This window comes from Olea europaea, chromosome 10 (genome assembly GCF_002742605.1).
Source record: "Olea europaea var. sylvestris chromosome 10, O_europaea_v1, whole genome shotgun sequence".
In the NCBI taxonomy this organism is placed as follows: Eukaryota; Viridiplantae; Streptophyta; class Magnoliopsida; order Lamiales; family Oleaceae; genus Olea; species Olea europaea.
The window spans coordinates 2388732-2402555 of record NC_036246.1 but is presented as its reverse complement, the minus strand read 5'-3'; the positions used below and the strand labels follow the sequence as shown (position 1 = coordinate 2402555).

Genomic DNA, 13824 nt, shown 5'->3' with positions numbered 1-13824 from the left:
ATGGAGCAAGGTGCTTTTATTCCAAGGAGAAGTATTTTTGATAATATTACTCTACCTCAAGAGATGATTCATTATCTTCACAAGCCTGTAAGGGGTGGAAATGTTGTGCTTAAAGTGGATATTGCCAAAGCATATGATAGAATTGATTGGGATTTTCTTATGCACGTTTTGAGATCTTTTGGTCTCTCGCGCAAGATTTGTGATCTGGTAAGACAGTGTGTAACTTCTCCTTGGTATTTTGTGATGATGAATGGAACTATGAAAGGTTTCTTCAAAGGTGGAAGAGGTTTGAGATAAGGGGATCCACTATCCCCGTATCTCTTTATCGTGGTTGAAGAAGTTTTATCCAAAATGTTAAGAGCTAATTATGAAGATGGAAGCATAAGACCTTTTTCCTTGCCAAAGGGGGCTCCCCTAATTTCTCATCTACTGTACGCTGATGACATCGTGATATTTCCAAATGGTGGCAAAAAATTGTTAAGATCTATTAAGGAAGTATTCAGAAAATATGAAGAATGGTCAGGATAGGTTGTAAGTGTTGATAAAACATTCATCCTTTTCTCTAAACAGATCACCATATCAAGAAGACGGATGCTCTTACGACTCACTAGATTCACTGAAGGTAAATTCCCTTTCAAATATTTAGGGGTTCCTATAATCACGGGAAGATTGAGAACTCGAGACCTTGAGGAAGTGGTAGAAAAATTTCGTATGAGATTGGCAGGTTGGCAAAGTAGAGTCTTATCTAAAGAGGCTAGACTGCTGCTTCTAAAACATGTCCTCACAAGCATACCTCTGCATCTGATTTCTTGTATAAAAGCTCCTTTTTCGGTTATAAAAGTCATCAATAGAATATTTAGTGACTTCTTCTGGGGATATGCGGATGGAAAGCCTAAGAGGAAATGGGTAGCATGGGACAAAATTTGTATGCCTTTTAAAGAAGGTGGTGCTGGACTTCGTAGTTTACATGAAGTGTAACTATCACTAAATATGAAATTTGCTTGGAAAATTTTGACTGAAACATCTCTTTGGTCAAAATTTTTTAGGGAAAAATATATCAAAGACAAACATATATCTCAGGTGGATGCTACTAAAGGATCAAGATTCTAGAAGATGGTTATGAAGTGCATGCCAGATGTTCTCAAACGATCTAGATGGCGAGTGAAAGAAGGTAGTGTTTCGTTCTGGTGGGATAGATGGTCAAACATGGATCCTTTGGGTGTTCAGTTGTTAGTGGATCTTAAAGCCGACAACGGATGGAATGAAAGACTCTTGGAGGAGTTAGTTGGGAAAGATCAAGCGGGAGAAAATCTTGTTAAATTGGGAAAAAATGAGACAGGTAAAGACAAACTGATTTGGATTGAAAACTTGGTTGGAAAATTTTCTACAAAAAGTGCTTGGGAAGCTACTAGACGTTAGGGGCAGATATCACAGTGGCATGAATGGATTTGGCACCCAACACTACTAAAGAAGATTTCAATAAGTATGTGATTAGCCATGAAAGGAGGCCTCTCAGTAGATGGCAAAATTCGAAAGACAGGCATTACTATTGTATCAAAGTGTATGTGTTGCTCTCAAGGGGGATATGAGGATCTGGATCACATATTGGCCTTGGGTGACGTTGCCCAACAAATTTGGAAAAAAGCTTCAACCTTACTGGGAATTCAATATATAGAGACTCAAGGATGGAGGAAGCGCGTAGAAACATGGTTCCGAAGAGCAAAACAAACATCACATAAAGGTACTCTAGTGGGTATTATTCCTAATATTATTTGCTGGCATTTATGATTGTGACGATGTTCAGCCAAGATGGAGGATAAGAGGGAATCTATAGAAGCTACTTGGAGGAAAATTAAAGTTTGGATCCTTTGGGTGGGACTAAAACTAAAAAAAGCGAGAACATTTAACAGAAGAGATGAATGGGTGTTGAGGGAGCTTAATATCCCGGACAAGCCAATTAAACGGAAAAACTTCAAAGTAGTGAGATGGCAACGACCAATGGAAGGGTGGCACAAACTCAATACTAATGGGTATTGCCTGGGCAATCCTGAAATTTGTGGTGCTGGAGGTATTATTCGAAATGAAAGAGGTGATATTGTCATAGCCTTTGCTGAGGAACTTGGTGAGGGTACTAATAATGGAGTTGGGCTATTAGCATTATTATATGGGCTTCGACATGCTAAAATGATGGGGATTAACCGTCTTGAAGTGGAGATAGATTCATTGATTATCTTTAATTGTGTAAAGAGAAAGGTTTGTGGTATTTGGTATCTAGAAGATTACTGGGAAGAGATACAATACTTGCTGTCTATAATCTCTTGTAGAATCCAACACATATATCAGGAGGGTAACTTGGTAGCTGATATCCTGTCGAAATTGGGAGTGTCTTGTGTTTCACATATCTGGATGGACTCTATCACAATCCCATCATCAGTTAGAGGAGCTTTGCGAATGGATAAATTGAGCATCCCCAATTTTCGTGGCTTTTCTCCTCACAGTTTGTCTTCAAATCTTCCAATGTTGTTCTAGATTACAAGTAATTTGGCTTACTTTGATGTGGATGGTGTTTTGCTAATTTTATGTAACTACGGTATTCCTTCGCCACAAGTGAGGGTTCATCAATAAAAGTCATTTAGATAAGGGTTAAAAAAAAAAAAAATTTGATGCATGAATATGTTACTTTTTCTTTTAAAAACAAAAACAAAAAACAAAATTAGTTAAGTGAATAATTGATAAAAAAAAAAAAATCTTAAAATTTCTATTCGATGTTAAAAATAAAATACCCTAAAGGCTAAAACACAATCATAACACCCCATTTATACAAACTCCTAACTAGACTTTAAAAGCAAAACAAACTCTAGAAAACTTTTTGATTTTGAAAAAACTCCTAAATGAAAATAAAATTGAACTCTAGAAAACTTATCTATTTTGATTAAACTCTTAATTAAAATAAAACTCCAATTAAATACAAAATGATAAAAAGAATCATGACTTAACAATAAAAAAAAATTATAAATTATTAAATTATAAAACTGGTCCACTTGCATAAAATTGTTCTTTATTTTCTGAAACGTTGTGAGAGGAGAGATGGTTTTTCATGAAAATTTTTCTTTATTGAAGATTTATGATAAAATTGTTCTTTATGATAAGATTAATTGGTCTTGATTTTCATAAGTAAAAACGTTAATAATAAAAAATATATATACAACTACCTAATTTTTCAGTATGGGAAACTTGACGAAGTTGTGAGTCTAATTTTAACCAGCGATTGTGATAATAAAGATTGAATAATAATTGACAGTGTAAAAGGTTGAACCCCAACCTTAAAGGCCTCCACCGACCCTGCCCTGAGCCATTGTGGAGGAGGTAAATCGCAGGATGTGCCTCCCAGGAGTCAGGGTGGAGAGCACATGGATAGACCAAGGCTGTTAACCCATATGGTAACTCCCGCTTGCAACAAAGTCAATTTCACTTTGCGGGGAATCGAACTCTGCACACTGCCGCGCTGAGCCCTATCAGCCCTCCACTTTGCCACTAGGAGATATGCCCTGGGGGTGGAGATTAAAACATCCTCGTGATAGTCCCATTTTGTTATTTATTTTTTAATTATAATTCAAATTTAGACACAAAAAATAAGAATCAAGGTGGGTTTGGGCAGAGATCATTTTCCCTGTCCTTCCTCTGTGGGGCTGGACAGGACAGGATTGAAGAATTTTATGTCCACAAGTGTAATAACATAATAAAGACCAAAGAATGTGTATTCAATTAAGACTTTTGAATACTTTTATAGAGTTTTTTATTCTTTTTATTTTTTTAAGTGATGACTTTTGTAGATTTCATGGACTTTCATTTTAAAACTTTTTTATATGATTTTATAAGTCTTTCGTTTAAAATAAAATTCAAAAATTTTATTCAGTTAGGGCACAATAATAAACCCAACAAAACGTGCTCTGACATGAAATCATAAGAAAATTTGAGTGTTTTTTGTTTGCGTTTTCGTTTCCTGTTTTCATTTTTTAAATTCATTTTCTGTTTTCCCTTTTGAAGAATTATTTTAAAATTACAGAAAATGTGTTTGATTTGTTATTTTGAAAAACTGTTTCTCAAAACAAAAAACTATAAAACATGCTTGGTTTAAAAATTTTAGAAATAGTTTTACGTCATTTATTTTCAATTAATTTGATTATTTAATAACTTATATCAATTTTATGCTAATACGTGATAAAAAATATATATATATATATAAATTTTAAAGTTGGTAAAAAAAAAAAAGAATTATTGTAAGATTGAGAGACAACATCAGAGAGATGGATTCTCCATTGGGCCTCTTCGAAGAGCTTTGGACGATAGAGAGACATATTTGTATTTGGGCAGATTTTGTGTGATTTTATTAATTATTTTAATTTGAAAAAATTTTATGTTTATTTTTCTTGTTTTGATTTTTTAATGAAAACATCAAAAAGTCATTTTAAATTTTATGTTCCTTATTTTCAAAAGCTCATTTTTGAAAATAAAGTACCAAACACGTTTTGAGTATTTTAGAAATCTAAAATATGAAAATTACCAATAGACATTATACAATAATGATGCAATAAACGCAATCAAAGGACAATGAACAGAACTCAATGGCAAGAGTCAGAATAACAAAGAATATTATCCTCGCACTTGGGTCCCTGTGTTTTCCTCAGTATAGAAATTTGATTGAATAAATACACCAAAATGGAATGAAGCATGCAGCCATCAAGAAAATATGCTCTTAGCTCTTTCATCCCAATTACCAGTACAGTACCCCTCTGTGAAGCATTAAATATATACAGATTTGTCTGAAAATAACTTCACATAAAGGCTTCAAGGGTCCACCTGAATTTTTCCGAAGAATTCTCGTACAGTTTTGCGTGGAAATAAGTGTATTTACTTTGTGTACACAAGTCTGAATAATATGAAAAAATGTGAGAGGAATTTAGTTTGAGCCTCATTTTTTAGGAGAAAATGAATTTTTGAATAGTGTATTGATAAAAATGTATGGTTAAAAAGTAAGTAAAAGTTTTGAATTTACGTGTAATATTATTTTATTGAAAAACGTGTGGTTGAAATGATGCCAAAACACTGTTTTAAAATATATTTTCTTGGAAAGAATGGGGCTCAAACAATTGGACTAAGTGTTTCCCCTATTTTGACTCACAGCCTTAACATAATAGCTATGTCGAACACTTGAACACATTTAGATACGTTCTTCTATTAGATTTTTTTGGATGTTTTAGTTATGAGTGGACGTGTATACCAATCAAAGGAGCCTCTCTCGATTGATTAACAAATATCCTCTTAGTTAATACTTAAATCTTGCTCAATATACCATCATAGTGTTGAGAATTAGAAATCATATTATACAGTATCGAGAAAAATAAAATTGTAGAATGAAAATAAACACACAAGAGTAAACAAGATTTATAGAGGTGTGCTTCAATATGAGATTATGTCCTCTCATATTGCATTATTTCACTGTGATGAGAATAAGTTTAAAAAATAAAAATGTGCACCCTATTAATTTGGGTTGAAGCAGGGTGGAATGGAATGAAATGGGATGGAATAAAGAGTGTTTGTGACCAATTAGGTGGGTGTCTGTGATCAATAAAATGATAAATTTGTAATTAATAAATAATATGTGACCAATTATTTGGGTGATTGTGACCAATGAAATAGTTAAGTTGTAGCTAATTAATTTGATAATTTGTCAATGTAGAATAAGTTGTGATCTATAATCGAGAAATAATATATGACCATTTAATTTGATATTTTGTGACTGTAAAATAAGTTGTAACAAGGAATTTTTTGGATTGTCATTGAGAAATAACACGTGACATATTAATTTGATAATTTGTGATTGTAAATAAGTTATGACCTATAAAATTTTGTAATCTGAGATTAAGAAATAATAAATGACTATTTAGTTTGATAATTGTAACCGAAAAATAAATTGTGACTTGTAAAAATAATAAATGACCAATTAATTTGATAATTGTAATCGATAAATAAGTTATGACTTATAAAATTTATAAATGTTACCATAAATTGTATAATATTGTGAACTTTATATCTTTAATTATTTATTTAATTAATAAATCTTAATTAAGATCCGAATTTTGAAACTTTAAAATATATTTCTTAATTTTGAAATTGTGTATTATAAAATATGATTTTTTCCACTAACAAAATGTGATCCAGTCGTGGGCCTTTCATAACGAGCCCATGATCCAATAACACCTGGCCCGAAGACCAAGATGAATTCATGAAGAGTCCTTGATCCAGGTATGACTCTGCAACGGTAACTTGAAAAGGAATATTATGTGCTTTGTTCAAAACCTTGTTGAGATTAAGGGCTTGTTTGGCCCCATTTTTTCATCCAAAAAATTAATTTTTTGACCGTTATTTTACTATTTCAGTCGTCATATTTGACTTTTTTTCTCACAGGTGGATCCCATTTTTTTCCTAACAGTTAAAAAATCAATTCTCAAAATCACTCCCAAACATCCTCTAAAATCAGATTTTTAACAAGTTTTGATTAAAAAAATAAAAAAAGACAAAATATGTAGTTGAAAAGTTATGAGTTTCATACAATTTGATTAAAATTAATTATTGATTTTGGTTGAAATTAAAATCTTTTAATTTCTATCAAATTGGGGATCAGTATAATATACTTGTTTAAGAAAGAAGTTTTGATTTACGTATAAAATTATTTTATTGAAGAATATGGTTGAAGATTACTTTTAAAGATAATTTTTTGATAAAATAGAGCTCAAACAGGGACTCAATTTAAGAAATTTTATCTTTAAATTAATACTAAAAAAATTAGAAAATATCTTCTGAACAGACAAACTTATTAAATTCCTGTTTAGCTAAAAAACAAATTTTAAGTATATTTTAATAATTAAAATTAATTTTTAATTTTTAACTTAGATTTTTAACAAAAAATTGTTGAATCAAATAGGACTAAATATTTTAAACAGAATTTCTTGATGAAGCATCTCGTTTAGTCGAATTTTTAGTCGAGGGTAAATGTAAGCTCAAATTAATAGATTCATTTGTTCGAAAAAAATTATATTTTATCTTAAATGTGGTGAATACGACTAAATTTACTCGACAAACAAATATATAATATAATATATATAAAAAGTGGGAATAATGGAGAAACTTTTAAATACTAAATTTACTCTTACATATTTAAGTACATGTCTACTATATCCTCATAATTGGAATACCAATTTAATTAGTATTTATTATTTGGTTTATAATTAATATAATATAAAGAGGGAAATATTTAATTGATATTTATCATTTTGGATTGGAATTAATATAAGGAGTGAAATTAACATTCAATTATATAAAAAAAATAAAAAAATTAGTGACTTACTATTCAATTGACTATTTTGTTCTTACAATTTTTATTTTCCACCAACGAATCAATTTTTATATTTTAACAACAAAACCCTTGTTAATATTCATGATATACATTATAATTCATACAATGAGTTTTTATTTTTCATCAACAGAGCAATATTTAATTTTCATGCTTTACATTATAATTCATTCTTTAAGTTATTATTTGATTGAGGTTACAAATATTTTAAAGGTTGCATTTATATATTAATGAGGACATCCAATAAATAAATAAAAAATTACACACGGAAATCCAATGACTAACATTCAATTGATTATTTTTTCTTTACAATATTTAATTTTCATCAACAAAACCCTTATTATCAATTTAATTAATATTTATTTAGAACTAATATAAGTGGTGAAATATTTAATTGATATTTATCGTTTCAGTTAAAAGTAATATGAGTGAAACTGACATTCAATTATTAAAAAAATAAAAATAAAAATCAACGAAAATTTAGTGACTTATCATTCAATTGAGTATTTTGTTCTTATAATTTTTATTTTTCATCAACAAAGCAATTTTTTTATTTTTATCAACAAAACACTTATTAATCTTCATGATTTACGTTATAATTCATCCATTGAGCTTTTAATTTTCTTTAACAAAGCAATTTTTATTTTTCATCAACAAAACCCTTATTAATCTTCACAATTTACATTATAATCCATCCATTAGGTTATTATTTAATTGAGGTTACAAAATTGAAAGGTTGCATCAATGTATTAATGAGGTAACAAATGTGCTACGGGTCACATTAATATATTAATTGGGACATTCAATCACTAAAAAAACAAATTACACACGAAAATTCAATGGCTTATCTTTCAATTGATTAATTTTTCCTTATATTTTTTATTTTTCATCAACAAAGTCCTTATTAATCTTCATAATTTACATTATAATATATGCATTAAGTCATTATTTAATTGAGATTGCAAAATTGAAAGGTTGCAACACTATATTAATGAGGTTACACATATGTTAAAGTAAATAACTTCTAATTATTATGGTTTTTAAGATTGGCAATAATTTTTTCTACTTCAAATCACTTTTACCCTACGTATGAATGATTGGTAAACATTCAATTGATTATTTTATTCAGAAAATTTTTATTTTTAATCAACAAAGTCCTTATTAATTTTTATTATTTTGCATTATTTCATGCATTAAGTTATTATTAAATTAATATATATCATTCATTGATACTTAAGACGTGCAATGCACGTGCTTGCTATTAGTATATTAAAATACTACATCAATGGAGAATTATTTTTTGGACGATTTTAGCCTCCCTATAATTCAATTTTTGATATGTAATAAATACTATATAATTATTGCCATTTATGAAATTTGTGTTATTAACTCTCAATTAATTAACATTCACATTAACTTAGATTCAATAAATTTTCACTTGATGAATTTTGAATTATATGAATCTAGAGTTATTATAGATAAATTTATTCATATTCATGTATCTTAAAATTTTAATGGGTGTTTAAATTTATGTATTAATAATTAATTTTTATTTATCAAATGTAATATAAGAAAGATTACTCATTTATAAAATTTCATCATTATAGAAAATTTGAATCATAGAAATTGAATTTTGAGAGTACAATTTTCTTCTCATAAATTTCAATATTAAATTTTATTTTCTTTAATTCGTCTGATACTTGTCAAATTCTCGACAAATTGGTACCAAATATTATTTTTACATCACCTATAAAGTATTTTAGAATAACGTGCAATTCACATTCAATTTTGAGCAAAAGTCCAAACGTGTTGAATCAACTTAGAAAGAAGCCATTTTTTGAAAACCAGAAATAGAACACATTTTAAACAAAGCAAAATGAACATTGCACATTAATAACAAGTCCTTCAAAGTAATCTCATGTTCTACTTTTAAGAAATCTGCAGTAAATCACAAAAGTTAACAAGCTTATTGCACTAGACAAAGCCAAGAACCAGTAATATTTATCGAGTCGAGCTTCGTTCATGTCATCTGAGAACCAGCCATTCTCCAACCCTCTCGAACTCGTGAAATAGTCAATGAGAGATATGAGAAGGGCACTTAAGAAACTTCCCACCCCAAAAACACTTGTGTACAGAGCAATGCCAGTAGTCCTCATTCTTACTGGGACTTCAGAATAAAAGAACTCTTGCATTCCAACAACTGTGAATATATCTGAAATGCCTAAGAGAATGTACTGAGGAAGCAACCAAAAGATACTGAATGGGACAGATTCAGATTTGGATTCAAATAATACCATTTCTTTACTGATTTCGAGCCTCTTTCTTTCGATAAGAGCTGCGATGACCATGGCTATGACTGAGAGGAACATCCCGATACCTATTCTCTGCATAACGGTGATTCCCTTTTTGTTTTTTGTCAGAACGCGTACCAGAGGGATGAAACATGTGTCGTACAACGGCATCAGTATAATTATCGACACAGTTATTGCACTTTGGAGTGCGGCCGGTGGGATTTTGAAACTCGTGCCAATGTTCCTCCTCATTGCCATTCCTTGTTTGGTAAAAAATGTTGCAGGTTGTTGAAAAATTACTGCAAACATAAGAAGCATAACCCAAACCGGCAGGAGATGGAGTACCATTTTTGCAGCTCGAATGGGATGAATGCTTTCGTCCGAATCCTCTCCAAAGCCTTGAAGAGCTTCGGGATCTCGACTACAAAGTGCATTTTCCTGAAGTCTGTAAATGTAATACTTGTTAGTATACTAATTCCGCTAAAGAAAAAAAAGGAATCTTTATGATAGGAAAACACATACTCTAGCTCGACTACATTGTAATCGTTAATTGGTTTGTTCCGTCGATTGATCATCTTTGATACAGTGGCTTTAACTGCCTGAACTATTTCTTCAAATGACTTGCCATCGATATTCCTCTCTTGCTTGCGTGTATAAAACCGGTTTCCACACAAAAACATAGCGATTGATGCTACCATCGCAATCGCAGGAATGGCAAATCCGAGTCCCCATCCTAAAGTGTCCTGTATATATGACATGATCGAGACACCTAGGAGGCTTCCACAACAAACACCAAAGTACCACCATTGGAAAAACAAGCTTTTCTTATTGGAACTTGGGTCATTATCGTTTGTACAAGGTAACTCGTCATCATCTCCTAGTTGTTCTGCTCCAAAGGCTTGTAATGACGGATTATAGCCCCCTTGGCCGAGCGATATCATGTATAAAGACCAAGACAGGGACGAAGCCGAACTGATTTTATTCATCGGATTCCAAGACCATCGGATCGCTGTTGATGTCAACACAAAAAGTCCCTAATAATACGAAGGACATATGTTATCCACATGCCGTGGACGAAGATCCTAAGAACAATAAATTAATTCTAGGAGAATCTTCATTAAAATGATCGAATTCTAATCCCAATATTTGTCACATCATAAAAAGTAAATATTCATCTTATTATTGAGGGAACAATTAGTCTTCAGACAAGGACAAGTGGGTAGTGATTTGGCTTCCATCGTTTTGAAACAAATGATTCTTGTATAGATTTCCACCAATACTTCATCACTGTCAAAATGAATAAAATTTTCCAGTCCCTAACAGTTTAAGCATATAACTCATCCCGAGCATTTCAGAACATAATCATACTAAGCCACTATTTGGTTCAATTTAAAAAGTTCATTAAAATCTAAGCCAAAATCTCTGAGACCCACATTCCATTAATTTTTATTATAAAATTTAATTTTTATCTAAATAAAACGGTTGCTAAATAATATGAAAAAAGCAAGATTTTAGGCCATTTCATAGTTCAATAGCACTGAGAGCATTGTTTATCCAACTCGACTCACCGCGACATAGAGAACTGCAGAGGCTAAAATTGTAGAATACTTGTCAAGATAAAAGTCTGCCAGTGTGGCCACTATCAACGGCAACATCGAAGTAAAACCCACCCAGCTATTAACAGTCTTGGCCGCAGATGAATTGCTCATCTTCATAACGTCAGTTAAATAAGTTACCAAATTTGAAGCCACCCCTTTGAATGCAAACCTCTCCATCCCAGAAATCACTGTATGTTCAAGAAAATAAACATGGAAAATAAGTAGCTTATAATCACTTATTATACAAAACAAGTGTAGAAGATATTAATACCTATGAGGAGAATACATGGCTTGTTGATTCCCGCAAGTCTCTGTCTTCCAGCCATCACAGAGAGAGACACAAATGCAGTGCTCAAAGAAAGCTGTACATTGAAGAAGATAAAGAAATGGGATTATACAAAATTGGAAAAGGATAATTACTGAAAACATGTGAAAAATGAATTATCGGCTTATTTTAGTAGCTTTTGTATAACAGTCATCCCATTTCCAACAAGTTTTGTTGCTTTTCGAGGCTTAATGGGACACTGGGCATTCACTCAAATTCCTTTCAGAATTAATATTTCAAAGGATAAAAAAGCAATTTCCCACTTTCATATATATATATATATCGTCATGCAACGGAAAAATAAAATTGAATATTTTGATAATGCTGTTTCTTGACACATAGTAACTAGTTATAAGCAAATCAAAGCGAGCGCACTGCATGTGATGGCAGGTGTTTCCACGGCAAATCTTGAAATTAGTTAAATTCTCAGCTACAGTCCCCAAACATTACAAGTTGTTTAGGTCCTCATTCATCCTTTCTTAAAAAAAAAAAGGTTAAACCCTAACCTTAAGGGTCCCCCACCACCCCTACCCTGGAGCATCGTGAGGGAGGTAAATCGCAGGTTATGCCTCCAAGGGTACAGGGTGGAAGGCTGCTTGTACACTTGCACTTACCCAAGAGCCAAATCCATATTTCAGGATTCGAACCCTTGACGCAGCAGCCTTAAGCAAAGCTGGATTTCTCCACCCTCCCCTTTTACCACTTGAAGATGTGCCCTGGGGGCCTCATTCATCCTTTCTTGATCGTATTTAAGGTTCGCAGACAGTCTTTTTTTGGTATACAGGGACAAATTGACGAAAATTGTTCAACTTTATGTTAAATATAATCACTTGAAAGAATGAGAACTTAGGCGAATTGAGTCACTTGTTATTGTTAAGGGATAAAAATCTCACATCGATTAAATAACGAAATATTGACCAACATAAAAAGATCTTGGACTACTCCTCTTAACAAGATTGACCTCATTAAGATGGACCCAAGTCTTAACATGATAGAACCACCTCGTGAATTTCAAGATTGGTCTGCTCAAATGAGTCACCATCTTGATGGGGCCTATTAAGGGATGTATTATCCCACATCGGTTTAATACCGAAATAAATACCAACGAATTGCAAGATTGGTTTGATGAAAAGTTGATCGAGTTCTGTCTATTTGTCTTTACGTACACTAAGCCCTTGTTTTATATTCATTATTTTCAAAATATATTTTTCTCTTTCATTTTCAACCACATGTTCTTCAATAAAATAATATTACACGCAAATTTAAATTTTTTCTTATTTTTAACTCAAAATACAATTTCAATGCATTTTGGATAAAAGATGAGGTCTAAACATGCTCTAAAAAAGAGGATATAATAATAAATATACGATTAAAAAAATGTTAATGAGGACCCAAGTTCGACAATTGTAATGTTTGGAGACTGGTGAGAACTTTCCTGTTTGAAAGCTTCTTTCTTTGTGCAATTATTGTGAAACAATTTTTTTTTTTGCAGCACTTGGACAAAATTTAAATTTCTGAGGTTTGGTAGATTATGCCTTGTTTGATACCCATTTTTTTTTCGAAACACATTTTTTTTTTCTTCCTTCTTTTCAATCATATATTTTACAATAAAAATAATATTACGCGTAAAACTAAATTTTTTTCTTATTTCTTAACCACACATTTTTCATCAATTAACTATTTTAAAATACATGATTATTAAAAAAAGAGAAACAAACAGGGGCTATGTTGGAATAGTATAAAAGTTTGTGTATTATCATTTTTATAATTTGAAGTCAAAAGGGAAATTTTAATCTTAACTATAAATTTACAATTACGAGCCACGAGGTAAAAGGCGTGATGTAGAGATAGAAAAGTAGAAGATACGATATTGGAAAATCTGAGAAGAAACAAGAATATAGGAGAATAAATCAACAAAATTAATATTCAATTTCATTAAATTAGTTTTCCATGCAAAACGAAAATCTAGTTACCTTTTTATAGCCCATGTTCGGTGGGGAACAAAATAAAAATTTTAATAAATTTTGATAAAAGTTGATAAAATGTGTGATTAAAAAATTATGGATCCTATAAAATATATGATTAAAATTAATTGTTAATTTTGACTTAATTAAAATTTAAGCACCCCCTTTGGCCCCCTTTAAAACTCTTCAATTTAATTTAATTTTCTCTCTCTCATACTTTAAACCACACAAT

The 13824-nt window shown here is 31.1% G+C and overlaps 2 protein-coding genes across 2 annotated transcripts; one reads left to right on the top strand and one right to left on the bottom strand.

Moving 5' to 3' along the window:
• On the top strand, positions 1–978 carry LOC111400141. Its single transcript, XM_023027578.1, has 3 exons — positions 1–286; positions 406–431; positions 571–978. Exons 1-3 carry the CDS (start codon positions 1–3, stop codon positions 976–978), a joined length of 720 nt encoding a protein of 239 aa, XP_022883346.1.
• An 8296-nt stretch (positions 979–9274) lies between these two features.
• Positions 9275–11883, bottom strand: LOC111400859 (protein NRT1/ PTR FAMILY 5.8-like). Its single transcript, XM_023028302.1, has 4 exons — positions 11575–11883; positions 11274–11491; positions 10228–10739; positions 9275–10150 (listed from the first exon to the last, which is right to left on the bottom strand). Exons 1-4 carry the CDS (start codon positions 11627–11629, stop codon positions 9331–9333), a joined length of 1605 nt encoding a protein of 534 aa, XP_022884070.1. The 5' UTR covers positions 11630–11883; the 3' UTR covers positions 9275–9330.
• Between the last annotated feature and the right edge of the window lie 1941 nt (positions 11884–13824).

Coding starts and splice junctions, on each gene's coding strand:
- LOC111400141 (XM_023027578.1), top strand. CDS start 1: ATGGAGCAAGGTGCTTTTATTCCAAGGAGAAGTATTTTTGATAATATT. Junction 287..405: donor TTTCTTCAAAGGTGGAAGAG/GTTTGAGATAAG, acceptor TCCTTGCCAAAG/GGGGCTCCCCTAATTTCTCA. Junction 432..570: donor CCCCTAATTTCTCATCTACT/GTACGCTGATGA, acceptor TTCTCTAAACAG/ATCACCATATCAAGAAGACG.
- LOC111400859 (XM_023028302.1), bottom strand. CDS start 11,629: ATGGCTGGAAGACAGAGACTTGCGGGAATCAACAAGCCATGTATTCTC. Junction 10,740..11,273: donor CTGCAGTTCTCTATGTCGCG/GTGAGTCGAGTT, acceptor TCGTATTATTAG/GGACTTTTTGTGTTGACATC. Junction 10,151..10,227: donor TACAATGTAGTCGAGCTAGA/GTATGTGTTTTC, acceptor TTACATTTACAG/ACTTCAGGAAAATGCACTTT.